Source organism: Leptidea sinapis, chromosome 44 (genome assembly GCF_905404315.1).
Source record: "Leptidea sinapis chromosome 44, ilLepSina1.1, whole genome shotgun sequence".
NCBI lineage: Eukaryota > Metazoa > Arthropoda > Insecta > Lepidoptera > Pieridae > Leptidea > Leptidea sinapis.
The window spans coordinates 2,048,891-2,064,373 of record NC_066308.1 but is presented as its reverse complement, the minus strand read 5'-3'; the positions used below and the strand labels follow the sequence as shown (position 1 = coordinate 2,064,373).

Genomic DNA, 15,483 nt, shown 5'->3' with positions numbered 1-15,483 from the left:
GAATGTAGCGAGTTGATTAAAGTGTGTCAGCTGAACGAGGGCAGCTAATTACCATGTGTGGTATAGGAATGCCATTGGGAATTCACATCCAGCGGTTTTACATTTCCGAGAGCGCGGTTTCACGATTCTATGCTTAGAATCATAAGGCCCACCTGGCTCAGTCGGATATGCCAACAATCCCACTAGTGGTTGGGTGACTGAACCGTTATTCATAAAGGTTCTTGAACATAATAAAAGTGACTCATATTCTCCAAAGAGGACCCTTTTTTAATTTTCATGGACAATCATGCAAGCACTGTACTCTAGAAGCAATTAACTATTGCCGTGAAATTGGAATGCTTGTGGTAACGTTTCCTCCACATTGCACCCACCGGATGCAAACATTGGATATAGTGGTTAATGGACTCTTCATTCAGAAGCTATATGTAGCTCAAAATTATCAATCATCTGGGAAAAACTTTCGCCACTAAACCAGAGGCGGAAAGAAAAGGAACGTCCTTACGGACCCCCCTGAAAAAAAAGAAATACAGAAGGCCTACGATGTTTACGTCTGGAGAAGAAGCAATCCAAGGTTTTGAAGAAGAAAAAAGAACGACGCTCCAAAGTTGAACATAAAGTAAAATCTTTGAAACGCAAAAGCACCATAGTGGTCATCTCTTTCGTCTGACGAGTCTGTTACAGGAATTATATTGTGATCAGAGGAAGTAGTTATATACTCATATCAATACGAAATTCTTTAATGCTCGGGACGTGGATCACATTAATACTCTCTAGATTAGTTTTTATTATTTATTTATTGACTTAAAGTATTAGGACAAGTTAATCGTAATGATCTCGAAAGAAGAATATGGCAGGAACGAGACACTGCGTCGGGCATAGATATTTTATTTAAAAGTAAAACCAAAGTGTACAACAAAAATGATACGGATGATGGTGAAAATAACGTGGAAATAGCTCCAAACTGCGATATACACTTAAACAATAAGATTTTATTTTCGCTCAATTTTCAACACGAACCAATAAAAGCCATACCATACATTCTACGTAGGTACAACTGGTCGTGAAAGAAACAATTTCTGAGATATACCGGCTATTTTCAAAGTTTGATTCTGGCTTTATATTAAGAACATTTCTAGTTCTTCTTTCGGGTTGAAGAATAGCTAAACAATCTGGTGAACTGACTCTGGAGCACGCCACATACGACTGGCCATACGAGAAACAATCATTTCTGAGAACTATATCGGCTACTTTCAAAGTTTGGCGCTGTGCTTAATTAATTGTCATCGAGTAGCATAGTTTAACCGGAAATTGCAGACGTTTAGATCACATGTTTATGCAACCTGAAGTCTGGTTAATGGAATCAGAGCAAAGTTTTGGAGGGTTAAAATTGCGCATTAAAATAATTGGAGCACCAACTTAGAGGTATATTATGTGTGGCATTCCAATTGGCTCAAGAGTATGAAGAAACTCTACACGATAATTCTGTTTCGATAATAGATTCTGTTGGCTGAGTCGCTTCTTGGAGGAAAGAATAGCTCTTTCTCTCAGCCATCTCCAGATTGGACAATATTGGGATAGATTCTGTCTGATACGCTAGTCAGATCTCTGACAACATCACCAAGATTACTGGAAATGTTTATTTTAGCTTCCTCCTCTAAAATTTTTCCATGACCGATGTCTAGCAACAAATTGGAGAACTCCTCCTCCTTTGAAGCATGTTGAAGATAAAAAATATACTTTTAAGGACTAAGTATTAACTTTATGCCATAGAACTGATGACTGAAGGCAAGCGTCACTTCTTCTGCACGTGTCCCTCGTGAGACAGGCAACGTCTATCTGAAGTTAACAGCCAATAGTACCGTGACTCCGCCCATAAGTCGGTTACAATTCCTTATATCTTGGAGAATCCTATTAAGAGCTTCAATGTCTTTCTTAAGGAGCCTTAGTATACCCATTCCATAAAATAATTTTGGCTTCTCGAAACACTTGTGCCGTGTCACTCTATTTCGGTCTATTACACAGTGTAGTTTCAGAATAATTCAGGTTCAAAGTTAAATTGAAAGCCGAATGAGCCATTTTGCCTCCATCAAGCAAGGTAACTGCAATGCCTTAGGAGGCAACAGCAATGACAATATTTCTCCCTCTCCTAAATGATTAAGTATAGCAATTTTTTTATTTAATAATTTTATCATAGGCGTAGGTGTCAAAGGTATTTTAATTAAATAGGTACCTGTACAAAATTTACCACTACGGCCGAACTTCATAAGACTTTCATCCAACATTTCAAACCCAATTTCACCCCCTTAGGTGAGTTTTCGTAAAATCTTTTCTTAGCTGATAACTACTCCCTAAAAAGACCTAAGTACCAAACTACAATTTAACAATAATTAAAACTTTCCCATACAAAATTTTATCCCCTATGTAACTACCCTTAAGGGAAGATTTACCAAAATAGCGTATAGGTACAAATTTTCATTACTTATAGCGAGTAAACGAAATTATGATTTTTACGTCACTAACTTAAAAAACATTGGACTTTCCTATAACCTTCTAACCCTCATTTCACTCCGTTTGGGGTAGAAGATTTTCATAGGATCCTTTCTTCTTACATTTGCCCCTTGGAAAAAATCTACATTTCAAATTTCAAGATGAAATAACTATAATTAAAGCTTTTTTATACAAACTTCTTCCTCCTATTTTACCACCCTTAAAGGAGGATTTTCCAAAATGACTTTTACAGATGTATATTATTTAAAGCTAATAACCTAAATGTCGATTTTCGTCTCTAACTTAAAAAACATAGAACTTTCATACAAACTTGGACCCCCTCTTTCACCCCCTTAGGAGATTTCACCCCTGTATTGATAATTCAAAGCTTTAGTAGAGTAATAGGAAAATTACCATTGTGTTCTGTGTAATTCCTTATTCTTTGTAATAGTGAGTAGTGTGTATCCGTCACAGATGACCACAGAACACTTTTACTCTATTGAGGTTCCCTATATAATATTATTGTGGACATCCCTTGCTTCCAAAATTAGACCAACTATTTGCTTTATACACAAATAATAATATTCCTGAAGACAAAAGACCCTGCATTCTCCACAGTTGCTTATTATTCTCTCACCCTCTTCCAATATTCTAAATTGCCTCTATTTACTTTGCCTTTTAGTGCATTCACTTTCCAACCATCTGTAATTTTAAACTGAGGTATAGATAAGTTTTCCATAGAAGCCAATAAAACTTTTTCTCAGATAATGTACTCTGATTTTCAAAATTGGCATAAAATCTACACTGATGCTTCAAAAACAGACATGAGCCCTGTTGGTGCTGCAGCATGGATTCCTTCAACAAGAATTATACTCAGTTACAGCTGCCCATCTATCACTTGTGTTTTCACGGGGGAATCAATTGCCATTCTTGAAGCAATTTTATTTGTTAAGTCTCATGGCATGAACAATTCTATTATTCTTTCAGGCTCCAAAAGTTGCCTTCAATCAATACTGTCAAATCCATTTAGGTCTAAAAGTAATTTTCCAATTATATTTAAAATAAGGGAATCTTTGAAAGAATGCTATGACCTCAATATTAACATCGTTTTAGCATGGATTCCAGGTCATTCAGGCATTCTTGGTAACGAAAGTGCAGATGCCTGTGCGAAGACAGCTATTGCAACAGGTTCCCTCCAATATTCAAAAATTTTCTCCCATGACTTGCGCACCATCCTGAAACCAAGGCAAGTTTCCAAAATCTCTAAAGGCAAATTTTATGGAGATCTACAACCCGTAATTCCTCAGAAACCTTGGTTCTCCAAATTTAAAATTCCCAACAAGTCAGTGATTTCAACTATTTGTCGTTTACGTTTTAATCATGCTTGTACCCCAGTATTTTTGGCTAAAATAAGAATTAGGGACGATTCCTTGTGTGAATGTAGTCTAGATGAGGGAAACGTGGATCATTTATTCTTCAATTGCCCTTTAACGCAACCTTCTTTATACAATTTTATACCTCCTGAAATTCCCCGCCCAACTTCCTTTAAATGTCTCCTATCCCTAGTTTTCACTCCTTTTGTGTATATTTTGTGTAAATATATTAAAATAAATAAGATTAAGTTGTAAATAGCACTAAGTACGTATATCAAATAATTTAAGTAATTATATTTGTGTATGTCCCTTATAGTCCTAACAGCATGTATATTTGTTTCAGGTATAAGAAAATAAAACTTGTTTCAATCTTAAGCACCGATCACTACCATTAAAATTAGTAAAAGAATACTCCAAGCTTGGTGGTCTACCTTAACGTGACATTGGCAAACTTGTGGTATACCTTCCACAGGAGCCATAGTAGGAAGAATAGAATAGAATAGTATATAATATTATTATACTCTTTGAGGTACCCGTTCATAAAATCAAAAAAAAATATTAATAATAAGTAGAAACAAGAAATTGAAAATCAAAATAATAGTATTGAAATGCGATTTGAACAGTAGTAAATATATTTTTTTGAATTTCGATGTAGAGCCTAGTTGAAGTAAATAGGTGCTAAATATATTTTCTGATACGAACAGTTGTATTCATAACTTATATTTTCCGATCAATAAATCAAACCATTAGATTCACGACGACTATGAATAATTCTTTTTTATTATAATTTATATAAACATTTCAATATGGATTTAAACACACATCAAAATCAGAGTTACTGGTTTGTAGTTCGAGAAGACCAAAGCAATGTTATATTTAGCAGTAACAACTTTACTATTCAAAACCCACCGAGTAAGACTATTTTCGTGCTATAGATTCTGGTGATTGTAATCCTCTCATAATGGTTTAATTAATTTTATTAGTTGCAGCCCAAGAAACAAGATTTATCGTCGATACTTCTGAAAATCGACAGTATCTTCAAGTGTGTGGCCTTCAGACAATTCCTGAAGAACCAAATAAAGATACTTGTGCGGCTGTAGAGTCAAAAGAAGATGTTAAGTTTTGGGACAGAAATAAAATAAAAATACTTCTTAACTTATGCTTAGATAACAGGTATATGTCTGAAAACTCAACCATGATATGGGATGAGGTTGCACTGCTAGTGGGAACAACTCCAGAATTATGTGAACAAAAGTTTAGAAACCTCAGACGAACATATATTAGATTAATGAAGAAGAAACAAATGGGAAAAGAAATCAAATGGATACATTATAACTTATGTGAAAAAATCTTCAAAGACTTGGATACCACAGTTGAATCTATAGAACCTTGGGAAGATGCTAAGGTTAGGAGACTTTTGACACTTTACCTAGAAAATATTTGTAAATTTAGAGACACAAATTATTCACAAAAGGACACTTGGAGAGAGATTGCAGCTCAACTAAACACAAGTGAACATAATTGCTATCACAAATTTAAAAACTTGAAAAGAACTTATTTTAACTGTTTAGAAAAAAGTCGAGATACTGGAAAGATAATAAAATGGAGATATCATAATTACTTTGAGAGAATATACTACAACTATACACCTGACATGGGGCCTTGGGACAAACACAAGATTCTACAACTTATAAAATCTTATGCTGAGATAGCCCATAAGTTCAGAGACCCAAAATACCAGAAAAAAGAATTGTGGAGAGAAATATCTAGAAAAGTTGGCGAGAGTCCCAGCCACTGCGACAGAAAATTTAGGAACTTGAAACAAACCTTTGTTAGATTGAAGATGAGAGAAGATGCCGGGAAATCAATAACTAAATGGAGGTATTATAAAGACTTTCTATCCATATATGAGAATAAATCATATTCTCTTCTAATTGATGACATTGATGTTGTTTATAAAAATCAGGAACAAGATTATATTATGCAGTTGCTCAATTTTTATATTGAAAATAAAGATAAGTTTAATGATCCACTTGTTAAGAAAAAGAACCTCTGGAGAATAATAGGTGCAAAAGTTGGTTTGACTCCAGTAGAATGTGATAAAAAATTCAGAAACATGAAGCAAACTTATATGAGGCTGGTTAAGAAACAACAAACAGGTGACAAGCCTAACAGTTGGCCATATTATCCTTATTTCGAACAAATTTATGGGGAACATATACCTAAAAAAGAACACGCTCACATAAACAGCTGTAATATTGATATGAATGTTGAAGGTATCAGAAGTATTATACGTGAAGCTCATGAAATTAAAGAGCAAGATAAATTTAATAGGCTGGTAAAGGCCATAGAGGAATCTAACAACATACAAAGGGAACGGAATAAAATATTACAAGCTCTACTGGATAGATGAGGGTTATATATCCTACTAATGAGTCATTTGATTGTTATAATAGTCCTGACATTTTAAAATAGGTACCTTTATATCTCACTTTGGGATAAAGAAAAAAAGCGCAAAGGTACTTAGGAACAAATATCATGAATTTAAAATGGAAATGGGCTGGGTCTATGGGTAGAGGAAGGGAAAAGTATAACATAAAGGTCACAGAATGGTACCCCAGAAATGGCATAAGAATCAGGGGAAGACCCATCAATGATTGGAGGACGACCTGGCCAAATTTACAGGAGCTACCTGGAGCAGAGTCACCAAAGATAGAAGTGAGTGCAAAGGTTGGAGGAGGCTTATCTATATATCTATCTACAATCTGCAGAAGACTACCTCGATTTTATATAGATGGAAGAAATTGTAATTTTTATTGTTGAATAAAAAGGCTTTATTATTATTATACCTTTATATAGGTGATACCATTGACCATGCATTGACAAACTATGAATAACTAGACTCCCAATCGCCTATTAAAAGGTTGTCAAATATGTCAGAGCAGCATTGTATACACATATACATTAACTTATCCAAAAAAAATTGTGAAAGAGGTGTCCGTCCTTTTACCTTTACCAGTAGGACTCTTCTTTGCACAGGATGCCAGCTAGATTATGAGTACCACAACGGCGCATATTTCTGACGTGCAGCAGTAATGTGTGAACATTACTGTGTTTTGGTCTGAAGGGCACCATAGAAATTGCTGGGCAAATGAGACTTAACATCTTATGCCTCAATGTGAAGCGCTCTTCACGGTTCAGTTGTAGTGCCACTCAGAATTTTTTCGGATTTTCAAGAATCCTGAGTGGCACTGCATTGTAATGGGCAAGCCGTATCAATTTCCATCAGCCGAATGTCCTGCTTGTCTCATCCCTCATTTTCATTAAAAAAAACACACATTTCACTGGATTAGACTTGCTTCAGACATTTTTTTATTCTAGTTCTTTATAGTATGTCAATGGGTGATACATACATCTCTTATTTGATGGTATTACCTAGAAGATAGGTTCCGTAGCAGCAAATAACATAAAATAAAAGTTCTTGTAGTTCATTCTAACTTTGATCGATGTTTTAATAATAGTGTATTAAAAAATATTACTTGTTAGATCTCATTCAAACTAATTTTCGGTGGAAATTTGCATGGTAATGTACGTCATATATTTTCATCATTCTCTTATGGACACACATTCTAATTTGGAAGTGTCTCTTGCGCAAACTATTCACTTTAGAAAAAAAACATTTTTGAAGACCTATCCATGTATGTATGGTTTTGATTTAAAAATATAATTTCGGAAAAAAGTGGCTGTGGCATACGGACGGACAGACAGACATGATGTGCCATAAGGGTTCCGATTTTTGCCATTTGGCTACCCGCTACGGACCCCTAAAAAGACATGTACCTATTTACTATTAAGAAATAAAATTTGTTTAAATGCCTAATTATAGTAATTTGTGTGGTATTTCATGTCCCAAGTGAAGATAGTATGACCCCTTTTGAGGACTAGCCAATATCCAAAAATAATATAATAAGTAGGTATGTAATAGAATGGGTTGATATACACAAATATATGGGTTGTAAACATATGGGTTGATATAACCAAACTTGTTAGTTCGTATTTTCAAGGTTTATCATAATATTATTACTGGCTTTTGTTTTCTTCATAACAACAGGCCATGTTTAAAACTATCCAATATTTGGATCAAATCAAAATATTTTATTGCAAGTCACATTTTACAATAGGGAGGTACATTAAATGCGTAGACAATATGTGACGCCCTGCAAGGGCACAGCAATGTTTTACATGAAATAAAAAAGTCTTACACATTTTATACATTCTTAATATATTTAAAATACAGACAATACCACTATTATTTTTAGTATAACTATTTCTATATGATAACTAATTCTCAGACTTAGTGTAATTAAAAAAATCGGGTAAATCGTAGAAGCATTTTGAAGCTAAGAAATTTTTAAGATTTCTTTTAAATAGAGCAGGCTTCTCTTTATTTTTAATTTCGTTTGCGATGTGATTATAAATTTTTATTGCCATGTGGTGAGGGCTCTTATTACTGTCGGAAAACATGTAAGCCAAGCAGACCCTAGTTCAAAACAGGATTCCATACCTACTTGGTCATAATAATAACAGCTAGCTAAATTTTGTTAGTTTTTTGCACATGGAGGTAGCATGACGATATAATTTAGTAGATTGGTTAAATTAAACGACAAAGAACATAATGAAAAGCGTAATAATTAATATCCCTTAAATGCTTTACGTGGTCCAATAATCGTAATATTTTTCCCTAATCTGGTCAAGATCGCCGGAATAGGTTGGATGAGGGCAGCGCAGGACCGATCGTCATAGCGATCTTTGGAGGAGACCTTTGTCCAGCAGTGGACGTCATCCGGCTGAAATGATGATGACGAAATGCTTTACCTCTCCAAGCGAGATACCGAGGATTATAAATTATAATGACCAATAACCCTCCAACAGAAAAAAATAAGACAAATACCATAGATAAACATAAACAACGACATAATATCAATCGCAACATTCAATGCACTGTCCTTGAAAAGGGATGAAAGCCTAGACGAACTTTTACTAGACATGAAAAATAGCTAGTAGTAGTATATAATCAGCCTGGCAGGAGTGCGCTGTTTCGAAGAAAAATAGAAGGTTATAGACTATTAGAACTAGGATATTTCATTTTTTAGGTAACTAGGTACTATAAAGTTGAAAAAGCTGGACACTATTGCGTTGGCTTTTTAATATCGAAGTAGCTTAAATACAACATCGGCGAAATAATTGGTATCTCTGACCACATAGCCTTACTGAACTTATCAATTCCGCCGTCTAACGAAAAATGGTGTACTAGTATTGAGAATAACATTTTAATTTTAAAAAAAGCATGAGTCGCTTCACCTAACTAGTGACAAAGATTGCATACTGAAACTGAACTCCAAACTAACCCGGAGTCCGGACCGCTCGCAGTACTCGGAAGTCTGACCGCAAGAACACGCGGAGTGGAATTGGTGCCTCTCGCCTCAATGACTACTGGCATGTTCGCTGTTTTTCACAGTGCATCAGGTGCCTCTTAGATAAATAATATCCAGACGACCGAGCCTTGCTCGGATTTTTAAGAATGTACAAAACATGTACAAAAAAAAAGTAATAGGTATAATCGAAAAGCAGAAGACCCCGGTCTTCTACTTTCCACATCACCCAATGTTCTGAGCTATTACTATCTTGTATATAGTGGCGAAATTTACCTTTGTATTGTAATGTTATTGTAGCTGTTTCTTAATACCACACGGATAAAACTACATGTTTTACATTGAAATCTAGCTAGATCGATTTCGAAGTAAATTTTATGAAAATCGTTGGAGCCGTTTCCGAATTTTCGATAATTGAAACAGTAAAAATATACCTTCTGCTAGTCAAAAAAGTAAGGATTAACATTAATGATAAGGAGAGTCAATGAATTGTTTTTACAGACTTTCAAACAAAAGCAGTTTAAATGCGTATTTTTTTGCTTTACTAACCAATGATATTATAGTATTAAAAGAGGACTATAATTATAATTTATAAGGTGGATGACAATGTCTTTGGTCGGTGAAGTACCGAGACTATCTACCAGTTAAGTCGCTTTTATGAGACACAGCCCGAAAACAAACTATGGAGTCTAGTTATTAGTACGAACTCCGGGTGACCTCGTTGGTGATCCTTGAGGCATGGAGACATGAGAAGATGTTTTCGGGTACGGATGGATTCTCGGATTAAAAAAGACACTAATAATAGCAGAAAAAATATTGTATATATGTATCAGTGATCTAAGAATCAAAGTAGATTATAAGTGTAGGTAGTTAGTAATGTAGGCAAATAACGAATTTATGATTTTTACCGTAAGTCCAGGTATTATTAGGCAGTTTACTGTAAATAAATTATATACTCTTATTAAATTTTATTTCCATAACACAGACAATAGTCTATTGTTCGTACCGAGATAATTTATTATTATTAAACCATCAATGGCGTAACGTACCTTGGCAAAGTAAAAACAAAGAACTGTTTGAACTTTTCAATCCAAGATGGCTGCGGTGAAAAATTATTTTTGGGGCTATACGTATGCGTGGTGGTTATAATGATAACCCTTTCCATTATAGGCATCTTTCAGAAATTGTTGTGCCACACTACTCGTGGAACTAAAATCGTTGAAATCGTAAATTCGCGCGGCGGCCATCTTGGATTTCAAAAATGATGCCAAATTCGTTCTCTGCACCCTCGCGAACCGCGGATTCGATATCAATATTGTTGAAATCATATCGTCATCGTTTCATTGTATCGTAATCATCGTCGTTTGTGCGGCGGCCACCTTGGATTAAAAAAAAAGAAAATGGCGCGAAACCGAAAATCATGACGATTTGCTATAAAATTTCTCTCATACGTCAATAAAGAAGTTTCACTTTAAAAACATGCCGACGTATTGAGAACCTCCTCCTTTTTTTAAGTCGGTTAAAAAGAGTGGCCGGTAATGTACGTTCTCACGAGCTCTACTTTTTCCGAACGTATGGTGAATTCAGTAATTTAAAATAAATATTTATAGTGTCTATTCAAAGCGCTTAGTTTAAGCCTAATTGAATTAAGATTATTTGACTTTGAATACTTATAACATCATGTGGCGTCGTACATTATAGCCTCCTTTCAATATCTACCAATAAACACAAAAAGCTATCCCAGCGGAGGAACTGGGGTTAAATAGTACTTTCAAAGCTAGCAACATATTTTTTAATGAAGTCTGTTTTGTTTAGAAAATATTTTGCTGTTTTGACGAACGTTTTAGCTTAAATTAAAAGTTGTGAAATAGTACTTAGGTGTGAAATGTGTTTTAAATTTTTATTATAAGAAGGTATTTCGCTGGGGCCTACTCACGTTCTAAGCGTTATTATTCTATGGTTGTACCTATATCAAATTGTAAGCAATTCTGTCAACAAACGCGTGTGTACCGTTTTCGTATCGAGAGAGCGACTACGACCAAAGGGACCAATTGTCTCCATTTACCATTTGGTGATGCACTATCGGCACACTAGTGACATATCTACCTCTTAAAATACTATATCATTGGAAAGCAGTAGCTGTTCTCAAGCAGACGCCATTTGCAATTAATAAAATATTGTTTTTTAAAAGTTTGTCAAATTTTCAAACTCCCCTTTCTATAACGGCATACAGATGGCGTTAGATTCAGTGAAAAAATGAATATTCTTTTATACCTAATACCTACCGTAGCATGGCTGCTACGCCACTAACTAAAATAAATGATAATAGGTATAATATGAAATTCATTCGAATGATAGTGGCACCATCTGTCGAAGATTGGACGTATCAACTCGACCGGAGTGGGGTCATGTACAACACTGCTGAAGATCATCACGAGATCAAATGCATAGTTTACAATTCTATAAAGGACATAAAATTTATTCATTTTTATTATATAGATCTTTCTAGCGAGCTAGTGCCATACTATTCCAGTATCTCATAGGTACATTGTGAGGCAGTCAACGACCAGATGATGCATGGACATAAACAAGTGGTATTGCTTTTAAAGAAATACCACTAGTTCTTGAATGCAGTACATCAGAGTATAACTTGGCCTGTGCAAACCACTCTTATTTTTTTGATATAGGTACTTTTCTGCGCCCATTGCTTCCATTAAGACTACATGCTAACAAACAGCACGCTCCTTTAAGCGATGGATGTGTCAACGAGCAAACCTAAGCTGTGTCTATCGCCGAGCAGGATTATTAATTAACGCAAATAAAATATAAAAACAATCGAAATCAGGAAACAATTTATTCCTATAACTGCTGTGCTGACAGCTTCTTTTAAAATGCCTGTACCTCTGCTTAAATAATATAATTATTTGCAGAACTCTGTTTACCAGTCTTAGGAGAAAGATTAGGATAGGGGAGCAAAAAAGTTAAGAATTATATGCAGTTAAGGTTTATTTTATTACCATTCTTAAGTAAAATGTATATGTACAAACAAACTATTATAGATCAGTTTTCTTTCTGAATTCAGAAAATTGTTAGCAATTCCAATACACTTCGTCCATACACTGATTATGCTTACATTAACTTATATCAAATACATCTGTATGAATTTTGACTAAAATCACTTATACCACAGTAAGGAATGAAATAATTAAGTTTCACAAAACGTCACACAAGGTCACTGGTATCAAAATATAGACTTCCATTCCACAAAGACAGTTAAATTAGATTTACTACTAACACTATATGAACATGTGCCAGCTTCTGTGAACTCTGTGAAATGAAAATCTCGAAGCCAGCAACATCACAACACTCACTCAAGCACTCTCGTCATTTCTCATACAGTGTTTATACCCTAAACAATTACCAAACTATGTTGTTACATCTATTCTCTACTTGGCACACACTGTGCACTACCAGTCTAGCCCCATTATGCATCTGCAAATACGAACTAGATTCTAGTTAACATACCGGTAATACTTTAGTAAATTATCATCAGTCTATGAATAGATATACATGCCAAAGTGAATCACTGATTAATGTTGGATACACAAACATTATGTCATATACATATATGAAAAGTTATGTCAAGTATCATTTAATTATACAACGTCTTCACAACCAGTTATAGACATATAAATTGAGAAATGTCAAACCAGCCATGCAAAACAGATAAGAAACTCAGCATATTGCATGTAACTGGCAGTAGACAGTGTGGTGAAGTCAATATAAACAGTAGGAGGCGGTTTACTTCTTGGCATTTTTCTTCGGTGATGGAGCCTTTCCTTTGGCATTGTTTGACACTTTTGACTTCTTGCCCTTTGGCTCCCCTTCATCGTCATCCTCATCCTATAAAATAAAAATTCTAAATAAGATTCAGCACATTTTCCTTCCAAATTACACATATCAAGTGCAAAATAACACTGAAATATTATAAATAAAAAATAAGCCATCAGAAGGATAAGGGATCAAAGAATGAGTACAGAAAACCGACAGCCAATAATTATTTAATGCAACTTTTGATGTATGAGCCCATAGAAATTTATTATGCCATGGGATAGTTACTGCCTATGGTATAGAGTGCCTACTCTCCATGAAATAAAATGATTTGCCAACAATATAATTTACATTGTTAATTAATCATGAAATATCCAAACTGATAGTTATATAATTAATTCACCGAGAGCAAAAATATCAAATAATACCAGTGTGACAGGTGGGAATGACTTTCACACAGCAAGAGTTGGGCCTTTGGCCCTTTTCCCTCTGTTTGCTATATATTCATATTTACTATTAGTTGAAGGTTTTCAGTACCTCATTCGTCTTGCGTTTTCCCGCCGAGGATTTCCTTTTATTCTCATCTTCCTGCAAATTTATGTTGTATCAGTTGCTTGATTGTTTATCTTTTCATTAACAGACATTTCTAGATTAGACTATCTAGTAGTTGGCTCATGGCTATCCAACATTAAAAATACATGATAAGAAAAGACATCACACTAACCTTGAACTGGGAGTCATCACCCTCTTCCTCATCTAGCATCTCTTCTTCCATTTCTTCCATATCTTCAAACTCCTCAACCAGTGCACCTAGTAGATGTTGACCAATTAAATGCACAGGTCCTGATCCCTGCACAATATTAAGAATGAGTTACATAGGACAAACGAAAATCTGTAATGTTGAATGAAATTTGAATATCAGACAAATGCCTCAAGAAATCATAAAAGAAATATGTAGCATCAAAACGATGCCACACATTCCATCAATGTAAACCAATGGTTATTTATATCATCATTTAAAATAAATGGGTCTGTTATAGAAAAAAAAAACAATCAAGTGAATACCTGAGTTAGTGTGAATGTAACTGGTGCATCAGGGAACTCAATATCAAGCCGCGCTTGTCTGGTCTCTCCAACCTTTAAGATCGTCACTGGTATCTTAATTGAGTCTTGTAAGCACATTGTTTCAACCTGAAATAAGTACAAAACACAATATGAGCTAATAAAGTATTTAACTTAATTAACAGTAATAACCTCAAATATGAGATACACATTATTCACCTGCACAACATTGAGTTCATCAGGCTTTGCGTCTGGTCCTAGTAGAGCTGTGCGGATGAGAAGCTTGTTGCTTCTTGGGTACTCCGCTTTCGCCTCGGGGTCCCATGTCTCTGACTGGTGAGATGATGAGAGTGTGACTCCTGCAAAGTATAGAGTAATTCAGTCAAAAGGCTCCAAATTTATAGTTGTAGCCCCGAATATAGGTTCACAAAACAGAGTGTATAAGTAGTGTTCTAACAAACTATAACATTTAGAGTAAAAAGAATGGTCGAGACGCTAATGGCGTGGGCGCCATTGAATTTTTGAATTACGCGCCCTTATTCTGTACAACGAAATTTATGCCGTTTCATCATATTAATTTACCAAAAAATTGTTAATTTAATCCTCATGCTTTGCTAATCAGTTACCAACGGTAAGTTTATGGTAGTCTGTTCAGGGCAGCGCTATATAAAAATGGCGGCAATTAAAAAACCTGAAAAGCAAAACTTATCATAATCTCAACTAAATCTGCATTATGCATTCTAACCGCCTCATAGAAGAACGTATCACAGAAGAACAAACATTTAAACTTTTTTTTGCACAAAAAATGGCGAATTGCCGGGTGTCAATTTATTACGAAATGCACTTATACATTACCTGAGAAGTATAATACCCCACAACAAAATAATACAACCATTACAAACCGTACACTTTGAATATGGTAACTCACCATAGAAATATTCGTCCGACATAGTGATTTATTATATAAATTGAGATTTTTCCAACACGTTCACGTGCAAAGCCGGCACACAAAAATTTGAGTTAAGACTTGGAGCTTGACTCTTCTTGAGTGCGAAGTGCGAACCACAGAACACTATTACTGAACTTGAAGTGTCACTGGGTGAATGAACCAAGGAATATATTTACTCCACAGACTACTAAGAGATTACTGACTAGACCGACCACGGATGTGGCCAAAATATAAATGGCACTTCATAAAATAGAATATTATATTAATTTTAAGGCTCCTTAGAATATTGACACCACAGAAGTAGCGTCGGTAACTTCATTACAAATAGAAAGAGCGATATATTGTAATA

At 34.9% G+C, this 15,483-nt stretch overlaps 2 protein-coding genes across 5 annotated transcripts; one reads left to right on the top strand and one right to left on the bottom strand.

Moving 5' to 3' along the window:
* Window positions 1-4,189: 4,189 nt before the first annotated feature.
* On the top strand, window positions 4,190-7,740 carry LOC126977173 (uncharacterized). Of its 3 annotated transcripts, none has more exons than XM_050825878.1 (2): window positions 4,190-4,389; window positions 4,844-7,740. In XM_050825878.1, exon 2 carries the CDS (start codon window positions 5,038-5,040, stop codon window positions 6,271-6,273), a length of 1,236 nt encoding a protein of 411 aa, XP_050681835.1. In that variant the 5' UTR covers window positions 4,190-4,389; window positions 4,844-5,037; the 3' UTR covers window positions 6,274-7,740. The 3 variants fall into 3 exon arrangements, with proteins under 3 accessions (XP_050681835.1, XP_050681833.1, XP_050681834.1); XM_050825876.1 differs by lacking the exon at window positions 4,190-4,389 and adding an exon at window positions 4,399-4,772; XM_050825877.1 differs by lacking the exon at window positions 4,190-4,389 and adding an exon at window positions 4,400-4,772 and having other exon boundaries at window positions 4,850-7,740.
* Window positions 7,741-12,280: 4,540 nt separating this feature from the next.
* LOC126977184 (nucleoplasmin-like protein) lies at window positions 12,281-15,282 on the bottom strand. Of its 2 annotated transcripts, XM_050825904.1 has the most exons (6): window positions 15,114-15,282; window positions 14,405-14,544; window positions 14,189-14,314; window positions 13,848-13,973; window positions 13,661-13,711; window positions 12,281-13,195 (listed from the first exon to the last, which is right to left on the bottom strand). In XM_050825904.1, exons 1-6 carry the CDS (start codon window positions 15,133-15,135, stop codon window positions 13,094-13,096), a joined length of 567 nt encoding a protein of 188 aa, XP_050681861.1. In that variant the 5' UTR covers window positions 15,136-15,282; the 3' UTR covers window positions 12,281-13,093. The 2 variants fall into 2 exon arrangements, with proteins under 2 accessions (XP_050681861.1, XP_050681862.1); XM_050825905.1 differs by lacking the exon at window positions 13,661-13,711.
* Window positions 15,283-15,483: the final 201 nt, after the last annotated feature.